This window comes from Oryzias latipes, chromosome 3 (genome assembly GCF_002234675.1).
Source record: "Oryzias latipes chromosome 3, ASM223467v1".
NCBI lineage: Eukaryota > Metazoa > Chordata > Actinopteri > Beloniformes > Adrianichthyidae > Oryzias > Oryzias latipes.
The window spans coordinates 24,386,533-24,404,194 of record NC_019861.2 but is presented as its reverse complement, the minus strand read 5'-3'; the positions used below and the strand labels follow the sequence as shown (position 1 = coordinate 24,404,194).

The following is a 17,662-nucleotide window of genomic DNA, read 5'->3' as shown; positions in this document are numbered from 1 at the left end:
TAAACAAATCTGAAGTTTATGCATTCTTATTTTCCTAGGCCTACTCCATAATAAAATCTTTAAATATATATATTTTTTTGCCTCCCCGATTTAAAAGTTCTCGGTGACCATTTCAGCATTAAAGCATACATTTTAATTTTTCTCCCTTTTAAATATTTTTTTTAAATATGTGCTATTACTGAGAGTAATCTTTTAAACTCTTTTGCTTATAGTTGTAACGTTATTTCCCTGCCTGAAATATCAAGCGAGCACCATTAATTGTTCTCTGTGACTCGAACACGTGCGCTTTGTTTTTCAGCGTGATTACATCACGTTACGTCACAGGAAGTATTTTGAAAATCTAGCATAGATAGTTGTTGCGCCAGCTTTTAAAGGTTTAAAAAGTAAGTTTCCTTCTAAACAATTATTTAGACGATTATTTATATTTAAAGACTTACATTTTATTTGCACAAGAATGTTTTTAGGTCGCTAAACAGGAAAATAAACAGTTATTTGAGCGGCTAAATGCTAAGCTAACGTTCATTATCATGTCTTTTCTCTCTGACACACATGTCATGATGATACAAACAAAGCTTCATCACAAACCGCTATAGATGTGAAACAAGCCGCTTTAGGCCTCATTTTCAGCATATGCCTTTGCAGTAAGAAGCCCATTGAGATAACTATTGTTGTAATATCGGGCTATAAACAAAATTGAATTGAACTGATGAAAGTCACATTTCTGTTCCTTCCTCTGTTCCTCAGAAATGGGCGTAAAGGGTCTTCAAAGTTTCATGGAGCGCTGTTGTCCGGAAGCCTGTGTCACCGTGAACCTAAGAGAAATGGCCAGACGACACGCTGCTCAAACACAGCAAGGTTGCCAAACTAATGCAAACACTATGAGTGTGTTTTTATTTTGTGCAAAGGAAACTGGAATATTCATCCACTACGTTTCCAATTAAGAAATGCACTTATAACTAAATTCTAAAACAAATAGTGATTGGAAAAACATGTTATGCATAAAACTTTAAATCCAATGGTTTAGTTTTTCACAAAATCTTTTCATAATAAATTTATTCACATTGTACCAACGATAATTGTTGCAGCATTTTTATTTATTAATAAGCATCTTATACACAATAACAATAATAACAACATTACTATCTAACCATTTATCATTGCATTTATTGGAATCGTAAGTTAACCTATGAATGAATGTTATACTTCACCAAGTATACATGAGGAGTGAATGAATAATGGACACATTGTAAGCGCTTTGAGCATATGGAAAAGCACAGATAAATCTAATCCATTATTATTATTTTTAAATAAAGTAAAATCTTAACTGTGTTTTAGAATAATTTGATATATAAAAAATATGTTTTCTACATGTTTGTTTAAAATAGTCATTTCTTTCCACTCAATGTCCAACACTTTTTGTTTACCAAGGTGCATATCTGTATATTTTTGCTCAGAACTGTACAGTACATGGTGTAGATTGTCTTTCTTGTAATGCAGATCCCACACTTGTTGTGGACGGCATGGCCTGCCTGTGCCACTGGTACTCGTGTGAGGACTGGGTGTGTGGGGGACAGTGGAAGGAATATGTGGATGTCCTGAAGAGCTGGGTGGATGCATTTACCTCTGCAGGCATCCAACTGGTCTTTTTCTTTGATGGGGTAGTGGAGCAACGAAAGAGGCAAGAGTGGGTAAGAATGGCAACCAGTTGGGTCTTTTTGATCATTGATAATTTAATATTTTGTAGTGGAGTTTATTACTTTTTTGAATTACCAGTCTGGTTCTATCGATCTTGATACACTGAAGGGCTCTCTCATAGAACACTAGTTTGGTTGATTGTTCCCTGTCGCTAGCTCCACTAATGATAACGTTTTACTGTAAGGGTAACATGTCATGGCTAACATATACTCAAATTCAGTAGAGAGGGGTATTTACTCCTTCTATAGGTCGCAAGATTTGTCCTTGCAAGCCCTCAGAGCCATACTATCTTGTTCTGGAGTCCAGGGGCTGGTGCTGGTAGAACTCTGCAAAACGATGACAATGACACCAAAACGATCCTGGCTAGATGGACTCTGACACTGCTCAACTGGTGTGCTGTGTGGAGGCCCTAAGTTACTTCCTGAATGTGTTTCATTTGTGGTCAAAGGTTTGATTTAATTCAGTCTGAAATTCTCAGTAACATGTTTTTTGCCCACCTGCTTTCTCCAGTTGTACGGTTGGACAGCTTCAGCTGTCCATTCAAAGAAAATGTTGTCTTTGTTCTGCAGATAAAGAGAAGACGCAGAGTAAACGGGGATGTTTCAAAAATATTTCGACACATAAAGGAACACGGAGAGAAACCTCACAAAGAGCTTTTTTGTCTGCCGTCTGCTCTGGCAACATTCACGCCTTTTGCTCTGAGGTGCGCCTTTGGACTAAATGATTAGGATGCATTTTACATTCAGTAGCATGGGTTTAAGCAAAAATCTACTTTTATTCAAAGGTTTTTGGGGCAGCCAGTGTTTTGCTCAGTGCGTGAGGCAGACTATGAGATTGCCAGTTATGCGCGTCAGTATGGGAGCATGGGCATTCTGGGACAGGACTCAGACTTCATCATATACGACAGGTTTGTTTTCCAATATAGTTTACTCATAATTGGATTTTAAAACACTCTTCAATAAAATTAAAAAGTGTTAGGTATGTGTAAAAAGCTGATTCTGACGCTATGATAATCATAGTCATAGACTATTGAACAAACTTATATTTACATGTAGTTTTTTTCCTTTTCTATCAAGTGTCCCCTACTTCTCTGTGGCAAAGTTGCGGATAAACAGTCTCACCACAGTCATGTACGACCGCGAGAGGCTCTGCAGAACCATCGGGCTGCCTGTTACCCTGCTACCTTTACTGGCCTGTCTCCTAGGTAATGATGTTGTTTCAGAGGAGCAGATGCAGTCCATCAGGAACAATGCCATGGCGACATACAGGTGCGTGTGGAACTCTACCCTTAAAACGACATTAGAAATTGAGCCAACCTTTTCTTTTTAGTATTTGGTTTTTATCGTTCGCAGAAAAAACTGTTCAGCATCGAGACCCTGTGCTCCTCAGGGTCAGATGGTGGTAGCATTAACTCAGCTTCTAAGGTCTTTGAGCACCAGAGAAGAAGAAGATGCTGGATCTGTACTACAATCTCTTAACTTGACAGCCTCTCAAAGAGATCTAGTGCAGCAGGGGATTTTCTCCTACTTACTACCAGGACAAAACGACTTTAAACTGTTTGATGGATCAGAAACCCCATCTGCCTTTGAAAAGCACATTAATCCAGAAATATTAAAGGTATGTAATAATAAAAAGTCATATTTTCATCATACGTCTCACCATGAGTTTTTACTTTGCAGACACCAGGCTAGCTACATACACTAATCTTTCTTGTTTGTATTCTGCCACAGGCATGTAGACAGAAACATGTGGCAGCAGAAGGTTTCATGGTTTATAATGTCGTGTGTGCTGGAGTGACTGAATGCAGCAACTCACTGGAAGATGAGGAAGATACTGAATTGTTGCCTCAAGCCGTCGTCTACAAACCCTGCCGACAACACATTTATGGGCTGCTGCTGCTCGGTCAAGATGGTATGAAAACAAACTGAGCTAACCTTACATGAACATTAGGAGAAATGTACTTTTAAAAACACCCCATGGACAAATTGCCTGCCTTGTTTTTGAGCAACATTTGCAAGCACGTCAAAAGAAACCAGCCTAAATCCTATTCCAGTCATCTTTTTGGCTCTTTTAGGTGTGTTTACCACGTGGATCTATCTGATCTATCTGTCTGGAAGTGGATACATCAGAATGGAGTGGAGCAGAAAGCTTGTGGTCCACCTAGCATATTTTATAGGTTACAGATGAGCTCTTTTTCCAAATGGCATTTTTGCGCCTGCTTCTGATTCAATGATTTGAATAAAAAAATACTCTGAAATGCAAAATTTTAGCTCAATTTTCTGTAAGTATGTCCTCCATCATCAGATAAATGCCACAAGGATTTGTGGGCGGCAGTGGTAGGGTGGTCGACCCATGATCGTAAGATTGCAGGTTCGATTCCCGCCTTGCACACCCATGTGTCGAAGACACTGAACCCCACCTTGCCTCTGGTTGTCACCAGTGTGTGAATGTGTGTGTTTATGTGTGTGTGTGACTGGGTGAATGGGTCTGTGACTGTAAAGCGCTTTGGGCCTTGTAGGTAGAAAAGCATTAAATGAGTATTTACCATTTATGCCATGTTAAAAACACTCAAAACACTATTTTCATTGGAGTGGGTCCTTAATTAGTTTCTGATTAATGTCTTGAAAGGATGTCAAATTGGCTGCGTTTTAAAGGTAACTAACATACAGGATTGAATCTATTTCTTTCAGCCAACACTTCTGATGTTCCAGCTGTAAAGGAATGGTTTGTGTATCCAGGAAACCCTTTGAAGGAGCCTGATATGGTCCATCCTGTCACAGTAAACTTACCATGTACTGCATTTACTTATACACTTACTTATTTAAATGTACTTGTACTGATCTAGAGAAACTGTCTTGTGTCGATAAATTCTGAAAATATTTCAGATTTTTTAACGTGTTTCTCCCTTTGTATTATGATTTATAGGTGGACGACCATGTTTGGAGCAGTTATGGTTTGGCAATGGCCCAGAGGTTTTTGCTCTTCGACTGGCAACCTTTTTCTCAATTTTTGACTGTAGCGAGTACACTGAGTTGTATGGTGCGATTGAAAACAGTCTTCTGGCTGCCCTCTGTCTGGTCACGTACATAGTTCAACAGGTTGTGTATACTTTCTTAGTAAATATAAATATAAATTAATGCAAACATAAGCTAAAGAGTTTTGACTTAACATGAGTGTGAAAGACAAAAACAGACTAAGTGCTTTTATATCAAATAACTCTTATGAAAAGCATGAAAAGGTTTAATTCAGATGAAAGCTTTACAATCTACATTCTATTTTTAGACTTACACATCCACCCACCAACACACACACACACATGTATATATTTACATTTACACAACCACTTTTGTTGTGATGCTGTAACAAATATTTTCAGGGAGTGTTGACTGTTAAAGCACTGACTGATACATCTGCATTGTTGTTTATTATTCAGGTCACACATTTGGTGGAGAAAAAAAAACACTTTTATTGTTGAGCAACTGTTTATATAAGCAGAAAATGAAAAAGAGCAAATTTATTTGGTGACACTGAAGCAAACAAACAGATGTTTGATTTAGGATTTACAGCTATAATGCATATGCAGCTGTTGTCCCCCTCTTTTGCCAATGTGTTATGTGAAACCAAACACTGCTTGTTGACACGCCGTTCTGCATCATTTTGCCTTTGTTCTGCCGCAGACACAGATCTTTGTAACTTTATTCTTTACGTCATCAAGTGGCATAACAAGCCAAATGAATATTTTAAGGGACAATTTTTAATTCACTTAAAACGCTGTGTTCCTGTTGTGTAGAGAAAGTATCGATTAATTGCTTTAAAAAAAATAGAGCAAATGGCACCAAGGGAATGAGCTTTTAGAAAAGTGGGGATTACAGGTTTGCATCATCAGCTGAAAGTGAATGCGTCACATCATATAAAGAAAACAATAATTACTCTGGAGTTTCTCAGCTCTGCAACATGCTTTAAATCATCATAAACAAATTAACATTTTTTTCAAGTTTAGCAATGACTCATCGATTAATTTCTTTTCTGCTTAAAATAATTTATCCTTCTTAAATATTCTCCAGTGTTTATATCTCACTATTGCATTAACATTCACAACAGGCAGAGCTGAATGATTGACAGGCCGGCTGCAGACAGACACTGATGTTACTCAAACAGACAGACGGTGACTGGCAGCCAATGATTTAAATGAAGGACCAACAAACAGGCATGAGAGCTGCTTGTTAGACAAGTAGATAATCAGAGATGAGCGGACTGCCTGACACACAATAGTAGCTGTTGTCTGACCAGTGCTGCATTCACATTCCTCTCCCAGTCTCTTATTTAAATAAATTCAGGGTTTGTTTGTTTTGTACACACAACTGGGCAGCTTTGTTTCTGCTGTCAGCATGGTTTCTTTTCTTTGTTGAATTGTTGCGCAGCAAGCAGACCAAACAAACTGACCCACACAGAAGACACATGGTGGTGTGACTGGGTTTGTAAACCATTTATTGTCCTCCGTGTGTGTTTTGTGTTTGTTTTCAGGTTGAGGCTTTGTCTGAGGAGGACGTTGATGCTTACCTGAGTCAGGCTCTGTGTCTGAAACTGTATTCTCCCCAGCAGCTTCAGAACATCGAGGTTGGTCGAAGCCACAGACACACACTGTTTGACACAAACAAACGTGACAAAAGAAAGTTAGTGGAGAAAAGGTGGTAAAGTAAAAATAATCTGCTGAGTGGCCGTCTTTCCAGGAAGTCATAAATCAACTTTAGGAAAGATAGCAGGACTAAGTGTACATGTATTTCACTGTAAAATGAAATATAAATATAAATCAGTCATGCTTTTAAGCAGTGAATGGCTCTTTCTTGGTTAGTTTTTGAAGGATTTGCTTGCTACGGAACATAAACTTAATATAATAGAACGTTTGTTAGGCTCATTTACTGATGAACCATGCAACAGAATAATACAATGTATGGCTGTTGCAGATACTATGTATGCAGTTAAGCTGTGGAAGTTGGAGCTAAGAACTAAAATTACTTTGACACCTGAATTTATTTTCAGCTATGAAAACATTTCACATACACCTATGCTTTCTAGTAGAAGTGAGGTAATTTTGGAACAGAATTGATCCAAATTTGCATCAGGAGGCACCAAGGGGTTAAAATGTGATTATTGGTGTGTCAATGATTCAGTTCAGTCTTCACTGAGATGTACTTTTCTTTCACTTGGAAATCATAACTTATTGTGTTTGTTCCTTTTTAGAGCTCCGTTTATTTGAATACTTAATTACCATATTTATGTCGAGTAATTTGTATTTTTGCTCGTCATCTTGTTTGTAGACAATAATTAAGGCTGCTGTGAACGTGCTTACCTAAGAATACTCCGCTGAAGGAGCGATTTAACTCGGTGACTAATGTGGGAATTAAAAGTACACATATCCCTCATGTCTACACACTAATTGTATCATAGATGTTTGTAAAGTTAACAAACATGATCCACACATTTGTATAAACAAGTTAAAACTTACTCAGCATTGGTCAGAATGTTTTTTGAGACGGTGAGTTTTGGAGTTAGTTTTGAAATAAGGTATTTCTGTTGCAGAATTCCTCTGTGATTTTGGTGTATGTGACAGGGACACTGTGTTTGCAACAGCAGCCCATCTGTCTTGGCCGACGCTCTCTCCATGAAGCAACATTTTACGCAAATCATTCCACAATGATCAGGCGCTCTTACATTTTAGTCTCCTCCGGCCTTTTGGTTTCTCCAGTTCCCTGACTTTTAACATTTGACCACTTTCTCTTTTTTCCCCCCCTCTCATTGCTTTTTTGGGACAGAAGCAGGTTTTGCTCTCTCTGGTCTCGGTGTACATGTGTACACCTTGAGGCTTTTGTTTGCCTTTCTGGTGTTCATTGTTCTCAGAAGATCAAGCTGTGTTTGACTGGAAGCAGGTGGCAGTCAGGGCTGTGTGTGTGTATGCGTGCATGTAATCCCTGTTATCAGTGCTGTTTGCTTGAGGACAGGTGAGAGCAGACACACACACAGACACGGCAAGATTTGGTCACAAAAGCAAAATGGAAAAAAAAAAACATCTTAAAAAAAAGGCATTTCCAGACTATTTGAAGACTTTAAAAGCGACAATTTTTTAGGAAAAAGGAACTAAAGTTAGAGCTGAGTAATCTAGCTTCACATTTGTTATCAAAACATGATGGGTAAATGTATAATGCTAATTTGATAATAAATATTTGTGTATTCCTAATGAAGTAAAACCTTTAAACATGAATGTAAATATGTAGTTTTGAGCCATTTAACTGATTTTGTTTATCAGAAATTCACTAACAGTCTGATAAGAGGAAAAGTGAGCATTTAGGAGAAAAGAGATGGGAATGTAAACACAGCTTCCTTTTATTTTGATATGAAGCAACGCCCCTCTGTAGGAGGATGGATCAAAACTTACATTAAGCTGCAGTGTCAGGTCTATAATTATAAAGCACATGATTTTTAATAGGAAACAGCAAATTCCCTTGAGGCTTCACAGTTGAATTGACAGTAGCTGTTTAGATGTAACTGGCTTAGACTTTGGTTTTATATGTTGATGTTTAAATATTTAATGTCATCAAAATCAAACCATTTGGTCAACATGCATTTTAGCCTAAACACGGCACTAATGCACATCAATTTAAGTTGAGCTTAAAAAAGTGGTGCTGGTGGGACACAAATGCCAAGGGTCGAAGGAAGGTTTCTCTTCTTAGGTGGAATTGTGTGACTGACCCACAGCTTTATTGTTCCTTAGCTGTAGTAGTCAGAAGTTTAAAGCAATCAGGTTGTTAGCACTGGGTGGGGATGAGCCTACAGCTACTAAGAATGAGGTCACAAGAATCATTTTCATCCTTTAAACAACTCAAACCTCAAACAGTTCAAGCACACATATTGTATTTGTAACTTGAGGTTTTTCCTTTTGAAAAGGATGAATAAATGTTCAAAGTGGGTTGCTGCCTCTTTAATGGTGAGGCACAACAGGGAAGCTTAAACCTGTCTTCTTTTCAATTCCTTAATAGTGTAGAAGTGTCTTGTCTGTCTTGATCACTTTTTGATTTCGACCCAGAGAAGTCTGTGAATGTGAACTTTTTTGTGTCATTTTAATTTCAAATCAAAGTTTAAAAAAGTTTCTACATCGTTTAAAGACCCATTCAGATGAAAGTAATGTTTTGGGGCCTTGTAACATGTTCTTGTGACATTTTTCTAAGGATAGAGGACGTATATGAAGAAAATTAAGCTTAAATATGCATTTCTGAGTATTTATTTATTGAAATCGTTGTGAATTAGGACAATAAAATGCAGTTGGAAAAGGAGCTCATTTGTGACGTAAAAAGTACGCTGGGTGGACCAAACCCCCCCTTCTCCACTCTGTGCTGCAACGGGGAGGGGTTGCTCCGCGGTTCTGCTCAATGAACTACTGCCGTTCTGCAGAAACTATGTCCTAGAAAACGGCCTGGGTTTTTGGCTAAAAGCAGCATAATCATAATTAAAAGACCATGGGGAACGCTTTAAGATTAAGATGATTGGAGTGGGACTTTATTATAAATATAGCATGTTCTCTTGTCTAATTACTTTTAGAGGCAAAACACAAAAAAAAAACAAATGGAGATTCCTCTCTGTTTTGCAGCGGTGAGCAGTGAAAGCTGGTTAAAGGAAGAGTAAGGTGGGTGGTCTGAGACAGATTTAATTGTGTGATTTATGTTTCGGGGTTGGGCAACAGAGGTTGTGCAAATTGGGGTTCAGAAACTGATTATTTTAGCAACTGTGAGGGCAATGTTGAGGAATTTGTTGCAGCTGGCAGCACTGATCATATTGAAGAAACAGATGGCTCATCACTGCAGGACTTTTAAAAGACGCTGTGTAGCAGAAATATAATGATAGTGGTGTGAAGATTCATGTTGGAGGTAGATTTTTTGCTCTTATTTAAGTGGTGGTCATTTTTTTTTGCATTATGAGTGTTGGAGAGACACGAGACTTGATGCAGTTTTGACAAAAAATATTTGTTCTTAGATTTTTGTTTTCCAATGTTTAATGTTAATTACGTTTTCTTGGCATGATTCGACAAAATTCTGCAAGGAGCAATTAACTCTTGAAAACCATCCCAAACAATTTTTGTTAGTTTTTGCTGTATTTTCTTCCATTTCTGCTGCCAGAATTTCCCCTTTTTGTAAGCCTGGAAAGTTCTAACATAAATTTCCATTGCTTAGGTTTTTGTTACATTATATTATATTATAAAGCCTGTAGTACATTTAATTTTTAGTAGAATAAAGAAGGTTGTGACAATATGATTTGAACCAGGCCCTGCTTGTTCCCATTCCACCAGGTCATGTTAGGGTATCTCAGGGCAGGCTGAATTGGAGGGTGATTTCCTCCCTACATATAACAACAACATGTCATGATGAAGACATACTACCATGTCCAAATATGTGGAAATTCTTTCATCTGTTCTCAGCTTCCTGCACTTTCCAGTCGTGCGGTGCAGCTGGGATCTCTGTTCGTCCGCGGGCTGAGCCACCTGCTGGGTGCTAATACTGCCAGTGGTGGACCGCTGCCCAGTGATGCTTTGATGCCTTGGCACAGCTTTGATGGCCGTTTGTTCCACTCAAAATACCTGCTGGCACACAGTGGCAAAGAGAACTCTGAGCTGCTTGACAACAACGTAAGAAGAATCAAGAAAACTAAAGGGATTTGTGCAAATTATTTATTTTAAGAGAGAGAAAAGGAGGCCTGGATTCAGTCCTGTTTGAAAAGCATTTTATATTTGTTTTGTTTTGAGTGAGTGAAAAAATATTGATTTGAGTCTAATTTATTTTTTTTGTCTTCTCACAGATGTCTTGCATTTCTCTGTTTCTTCAAATGAAAGAGAAACTTTTAGAAACCTGCAAGAAAAGAGGCAGAATCCTTCAAACCAGACCCAGGGCAACGCAGCAACACCTGAAAGCAACAGCTACAGGTAAATGCAAAGTCCCTTCTGAGACATGTGAAAGATTTTTGTTGTAAAGACCACCCGACCCTTCTAACAATTAAAACTCTAAAGATATTTAAATATATATATCTATAATATTTATGGCAAAAAAGGAAAAAGGCTGCTACACTTAGCATCAAATTGAAAAACTTCAGATAAAAAAAACAATTACCGGTAAGCAATTTTCACTTCTGGATTTCTGACTTTCATATGAATTTTTGTTCATTTTAAACACATTTATGGATGCACTGAAAACAATTGCAGGTGTTTTCTATCTGTTTTATTTTAGCGGAGCAGAATTCCCATTTTTCTATTTCCCTCTAACCATAATCCCAGTTCACTGTCGATGTATGTTCTCTACTCTTTTGTGCTGTGTAATTATGCTGCAATTGGAGCCATGACTTTTTGAGAAAGACTTCAGATTTTGAAACCTTCCTGGAGAGTCAGCGGGGGGAAAAAAACTTTGACCTATATAAAGAAATGTTCTGTTGCTCTTAGGGTTCCCTGGTGGTGGTCGTGGTTGAAAATCATACTGTGGAACCACAGTTTTTCTTATGATGCCAGAGACTTTTGTTGTCTAATGCCTGTTCCTCCTTGTGGGATTTGATTATGTTTACACTAAAAGGGAAATAGCAGAAAAGGGTTTACTGTTGTTAGCATTAGACTGTCATCTGCACTTCTATGAGAAGGTAGAATCACAAGTTAAAACTTTTGTAGTACAACATGAAGAAGAGTCTCTTTATTCTGACAGACAATCTATGGTTGTAGTCTACGGGCCCCTCACAGAACCACATTACCCAGAGGGCCGTTTTGTAACGAGATCCATATGTCCTGTGGCTTTAATGCATACCACTGTGTGTGTGCACACTCTCTCGCACGCTTGGATGGAGACTTGCTTTGTCAGTGCACCAGTAATAGTAGGTTTCTGTTTATAGACTTGGAGAGCTCTATTTTAAGACACACAACAAGAGTAACTGATTACAGACTCCTCTGTTCTGTGTCTCCCCTCTTTCTGCTCCCCTTCCCCTCAATCTTTTCCCCCCATTATTTCTTTGTAGCTCTTCATCGTCTTTGTTCTTCTCTCAGTCACTTTATACTCTTCAAAAACCTTTAAAGTCAGTGGTTGAAGAACCACATGTGATTGGAGATTTGTTCTGCATGCATTCATGTGCTGGCTGTTGACTGTCTTCCTCAAGGTCAGTCAGGAGAGAACAGTCAAAGGAAAGAAACTGTAGTTCTGAACTGCTCTGTAGCTCTTTTGGATACTATTGAATACTTAGAAACCTGTTCCATGCTATGTTGGTGCAGAGACTCAAGATTTGCGCCAAACTGTCTGCCTTTTACCCAAGTCAACACTTGTGGGCCTCAAGAGGATGTTTCTGGTTTTACAGATGAAAGATATACACTCTCTATACCTCAGTTTTTCATTTTTGTCAGACGCAGACACCAATCATTACTACACAACTTTGGGGAGGTGAAGCGCGTGTGTGTCTTTGAACGAGACAGATTGAGAGAGAGTGGTGGCGCTATGTGGTATCGTTGATGGCCCAGTTTGGTTTTTGTTTGGAATCAGGCCTGATGTTTAGTCTCCTCAGCAAATATCTGCACTGCCTCCCCTCATAATTACACTCTCAACGGTGATTCCAGTGTAGCCGCTCTCCAACTTCTTTTGGGTTTATTTCTGACCAAGATGTGATGGAAAAGTACCCTGCAGAATAGTTCTGCTTTGCTGGGAAGTACACCTTCTTTTGGGTGAAAGCTGGGATGTTTCTGACAAGCCTTCGTCTCTCTGAACTTGTGTTGGGGTCCCACTTTTCCAAATGATCCACAAACACCATAAATGTTTCAATATTTGTCTTTCTGCAGCTCGTCTGCAAGTGCCTTTCTATTCTTCTTCATCCTCCAATTTGTATGGTGGTCTGGTTGGTCTCGGAGGCCGCAGTTCCTTTTTGGTAAAGTCTAAAGTTGGACTCGGGTGTTTTATTTTCAGCTCTTTGTAATTGACTTAAGATCTGACACATCCGTTGGAGTTGTGTTGGTGTAAGTCATGTTACAAGCACGCTAAAATAGATTTGAATGGCAGCTAAACAAAGAATGGAAAGATATTTCTGTAGTGTCATAATTTTGATACGTTTTGGCAGAGCAAAGGTCATAGACGGCCTCCCATATAAAAAAGTCAAATGAATGGTGCATTTCATTTGTTTACCTCTCTATGTTTCTTAAGTTGCAGTTTCATCAAACTTTAAGTCTGCCATATGTCAGAGTTGTGTTCAGGGTTCTTGTGATATACCATTTTTTCTGCTGTTTTATTGGCAGCCTTGAAATAACTGTGGGCAGACCACAAAGACGAGTTGACTGTATGCGTGTTTAAGAGAAAAAGGAACAACTGTTGTTGCACTGGAGACAGCTGAGTTCAGTTAGTCCAATATAAGTTGTTGGAATGTTTCCTGGAAATGTTTATTAATAAACAGTGATGTTTGACTTAGAGCAGCGACCTGTTTTAAAACCTATGGTTTGAGCTTTAGATGCTCTGTGGGGCTGATACCTCATTTGATCTCCCAGATAAGAGCATTAAACATTTGTGTACCTTGTTTATCATTATGTGGTGCATTGAGTGTGCTGTAATGTAATATGTGCAAGTTTTACATTTGTAAAAAATGTGTATTTTTGTCATACTTTATTTGATTTACCGTATTTTCCGGACTATAAGTCGCACTTTTTTTCATAGTTTGGCAAGGGGTGCGACTTATACTCCGCAGCGACTTATATTAGAAATAAATTGAAATAAATACATTGTTAACCCTCCTGTTATGTTCATTTGTGAGGAACAGAGATGATGTTTCTGGGTCAATTTGATGTATGAGGTATGTTAAGTGTTAAGAGTATGTTAAGTGACTCAGAGAATCAGCAAACTTTTTTTTACAGTAAGATCTTGAAGGCTAACAACATAATATTCTATTTTCCAATGATTTCATAGATTCAGAAATGCAATAAAAGTGAAAACTGTTTCTACAAATACAGGATGAAAACAGAGTATTAGTTGGCCAATGATGCTTCATGAAAGGAATAAATAATTAAGTTTGAGAAAAAATTACTGTGAAATTATTAGATAAACAGTCTGCTATGATTGTGTCATATAAGGTTGTGAAAGTTAAAATGCGACTTATAGTCCAGTGCGACTTATCTGTGTTTTTTTCTACTTTATAATGCATTTTTGGGCTGGTGCGACTTATACTCCGGTGCGACTTATAGTCCGGAAAATACGGTATTTGAGTCTGTGTCAGCCTCTGTGAACTGTAGAAATGGGCTGCAGATCTGCTTTTTCTCAGAAGTGTGACTCCAAAGTCTGCAGTCCTGCCACCCTATTGGTTTGTCTTGGGCCAATCTGAAACCAGCATCCATTTTCGACTCAACTTGGTCATAGAAATCAGTTTGTATGTGTTTTGCTGTTGGAATTTTTAAATCCCAACTTCAAGTGTGTTTTATTTATGGTGTAAGGTCAGATCATTTTACATTGAAACGAATGGGACCTGATTTGTCTGTGTAAGAAGCCCCTGGCGGTCACCTAATTTAGCTCTCAAAGCTGCTTCAAACAGGAAGTCAAGGTGTTCACCAACACCGCAATCCCTCCTCCATGTGTATTTATTGAAAACGCACAACAATTCCCTTAAGTACTGAAACAAACACATGTCCAGAAGTCTAGAATAGTTTCTTTGCATAAAAGCTGTTTTTTGGTCCCAGTAAAACCTGCTGCTTCAAACTACTGAACAACTGGATGTGATCATAAAAAGGTAACACATATAAGACTTGGCTATGTTTCTCATTTTCAGTTTTTTCTTTGAGTGCTGGTGAACGTGGGAGAGGAAGAGGAGTTACATCAGGAGGTCACAGAGGCAGGTGGGGTTGGAGGGAAAGAGGGGAGGATAGAAGAGACAGAAGTGGCTCCGATAGACCTTGTGACAGAGCAGGAAACCAAGATTTTCGTTCATTTTACCCAAACTACCAAAATGCACAACACCAAGACATGAGCTGGCGACCAAGACTGTCCAGGGGTCCATCGCGTCATCCTCGGAGGAGATACCATTTGGCTCCAAGGTAGCACCAGTAAACCACAAGTGTATTTTTTTTAAGAGTTTTGGTCTTTTCTGATAGCTTCTTCTCTCTTCTCGTCTCAGATGGCCTCAGCCTCCTGCTCCATGAACTTAGCTGGATCCTACTGACAAAGGAATTAAAATCCAGAGAAGGGACTTAATGAATTAAGAGGATAGGAAAACAGGATGAAAGGAGATAGGTAGTCAAGTTTCCCTGAACAAACTGACTTGACGTTTTCCCATTAATGTTTGTTTAAAGGATGTAGTAGGAAGAAAAACAAGGAATTTAGAGAAAGGCAAGAAGAGATCCAGTCTACTTTCTACCTTCAATTTGAGGTTTATCCTAAAATAGTCTGTTTGTGCATCTAAAAAATGCAGTAAGGTTGTGAGTCAGAGGCCTCTGTCTTATTTCTCAGCATAACATTTCAATGTTCTTTTAAAGAAAATCTGACCAAAAGCAAAAACAAACTGAGAATGAGGCACTTCAAACCTCCACTTAGAGTTGGATTACGTCTTAATCCTGAACTCTGATTCTGTTTTCCAACTAAAGCAGTGAAAATAAGAGGTTAAGAACTGTTTTATTTAGAAGCATAATCCTTTTAAAGGAATGCATTTAACCAGAGAAACAGTATTGTCTGTATCAAATATCAAAGGACATCAGGGTTTTTGTCATCAAATGTGTCAGAAAGTCAGACCACCAAAGAAGAGATTTTGGTAACTCAAATGAGTTTGACATTCGGATTTCCTGTATATCCTCTTATTTTACAGTTGGGACACCAAAGATAACTTTGGTTGATTTATCTACATTTTTATTAATTCATTTGTGTCTTTTAACAAATATGTTAGGATTTACCTGTAAATATTACAACATTTTGTTATCATTGTGTTGTGAAGTTTATAAAGGTTATGAAACAAAACCTGTTGGTGTTTTTAGTAACTTCTGACAGTTAATATTTTTATTATATATTTATAAAAAGGGGAGAGGGTCTTCATAAACTGCTGTGCAGACTGTAAAAACCTCTCACAAAGGAAGACGATGCTGGGAAAATAATCCCAAAAAATATTTTGTTTTTGTGTTTATGGTTCTGTGTGGGCATGTTTGTAACAAAAGTTAAGGAGATATGTGGAAGTGATTTGCTCTGCAAATATAAAGCAGTCAGTTTGTTGACTCAGTCCTGCTGTCACAGTGTTTGCTGCTCCATGTGCCACCGACCACACAAACAAAGGCTCCCTTAACGGTAGAAGACAGTTTTTCAGTAATAAATGCTGTTTGCTGTCTGAAACTTAGTGTTTTCATGTAAAAACATTTGTTGATAATAAAGCTAAAGAAACATCTGCTAAATTTGACTTGTTTTTTTGTTGTCAGTTGTTTTTATAATTTCATAGCTCAGAGGCTTTGTATTTGGTTATTTTTTTTCTTTCTTTTTTTTTTATAAAACTACTTTATACCAACGTTTCATGTCTGGTAAGGAAAAAAAAGCAGTGATTATGAGTACATTTCACAAATTATTGCCATCATGGTTTTTTCAAATTACCATAAAACTTCCAGCTTGCTTCTGTGTTGTCCTTTCTTGAAATCCCAGCCCTTAAACTTTGACTGAAGAGAGGAAGTTGAAACATATTTTTTTTACTGTTCCCTAATGACTTGTAGAGGTAATACATTTAAAACCCCTTAATGTAAAACATGAATTCTCTTCAAAAGAAAGCTTTTTCAAGAAAAAAAAAAAAAATATATATATATATATATATATATATATATATATATATATATATATATATATATATATATATATATATATATATATATATATATATATATATATATATATATATATATATATATTCTTCTAAACTAGTTTTATCCCTTTCGGGGTCCCGGGGCTGCTGGAGCCTATCCTGTCTCCTTGTGGGGGATGGCAGGGGACACCCTCTACAGGTTGTTGCAGGGATGCAAACCACACACACATTCACACCTAGTGACAATTTAGAGTTGGAAGTATATTTTTTGATGGTGGGAAGAAGCCGGAGTCCCCGGAGAAAATCCACGCATGCACGGGGAGAACATGCACAACTTTACATTTACACAGAAAGGCCCCCCTTTGGTGTTGTGCTTCAGGTCCCCCAGCCAGGACTTGAACTGGCAAGAGTACTAACCACTGCGCGCACCATATTTTATATTCCTGCTTAATAAGTGCTGTCATTGTTTCCCTGTTAGTTGTATGTTCAGTTTCACTGACCACACAATATTAGGCACATAAAATCATTTAGCAGTATTACAGAACTGCATGATCCTGTCTTGCACATAAGCCTGGAAGTTGTTCCCTTTCTGCTTAGGCCTCGGTGAAAGGAAGTAGTTTATATTTATAGACTGTTGGAAATACACGAAGGGTTATATTTGTTCTCTATTATGGCTCAGGGTATTTCTGGATGCCTGTTTCTCTTCGGTTTAAAAAACAAAAACAAAAAAAATAACAGAGCCTTTCTGTCAGCAGGATTCATTTTGCTCAAAACACATGCACACACATGCACAATTAAGAAAGAAAATTCTGCAAAGAACAGGCACGTTTTCAGACTCACTGCAGTGATGCACAGATAAAAAGGTTCACGCTTAAAACGCACCTTTGAATCTCATGTTTGGGGTTTGTACAGCACTTACCCTTCCATTATGTGTGTGGGCTTTTTACATTAAAATAACACATTGTCTTGATTTTACTAAAGACACAAATCATTTAGTCCTACCAGTTCTAACATTCACTAAATATAATTAGATAAGTAAAAGCTACACATTGAACCATGTCATTTATTTAACACAATTAAAAAGGTTAGTTCACTTCAGATTAGAAAGCTGTATTTAAGAGTTTGCAGCAACTTCTTATTTTAAATTTCATTGAGAGAA

General features: G+C 37.8%; 1 protein-coding gene across 3 annotated transcripts; it reads left to right on the top strand.

Annotated features, from left to right (window-relative positions):
- The first annotated feature begins 283 nt into the window (after positions 1-283).
- Positions 284-16,111, top strand: fam120b (family with sequence similarity 120B). 3 transcript variants are annotated; one of them, XM_020699525.2, is made up of 16 exons: positions 285-383; positions 745-855; positions 1,498-1,688; positions 2,265-2,398; positions 2,480-2,602; positions 2,772-2,963; positions 3,048-3,312; positions 3,426-3,606; positions 3,770-3,871; positions 4,386-4,487; positions 4,621-4,793; positions 6,220-6,312; positions 10,163-10,369; positions 10,540-10,663; positions 14,506-14,770; positions 14,851-16,111. In XM_020699525.2, exons 2-16 carry the CDS (start codon positions 747-749, stop codon positions 14,873-14,875), a joined length of 2,286 nt encoding a protein of 761 aa, XP_020555184.1. In that variant the 5' UTR covers positions 285-383; positions 745-746; the 3' UTR covers positions 14,876-16,111. The 3 variants fall into 3 exon arrangements, with proteins under 3 accessions (XP_020555191.1, XP_020555184.1, XP_020555188.1); XM_020699529.2 differs by lacking the exon at positions 3,770-3,871; XM_020699532.2 differs by lacking the exons at positions 10,540-10,663; positions 14,506-14,770; positions 14,851-16,111 and adding an exon at positions 9,338-9,373 and having other exon boundaries at positions 284-383; positions 10,163-10,272.
- Positions 16,112-17,662: the final 1,551 nt, after the last annotated feature.

What these genes read in the sequence shown, in the direction of transcription:
- fam120b (XM_020699525.2), top strand. Translation starts at nt 747, where the DNA reads ATGGGCGTAAAGGGTCTTCAAAGTTTCATGGAGCGCTGTTGTCCGGAA. An exon ending in TTCACGCCTTTTGCTCTGAG is followed by an intron (nt 2,399 to 2,479) that starts GTGCGCCTTTGG and finishes TTTTATTCAAAG; the next exon opens with GTTTTTGGGGCAGCCAGTGT. An exon ending in TCACGTACATAGTTCAACAG is followed by an intron (nt 4,794 to 6,219) that starts GTTGTGTATACT and finishes GTTTGTTTTCAG; the next exon opens with GTTGAGGCTTTGTCTGAGGA.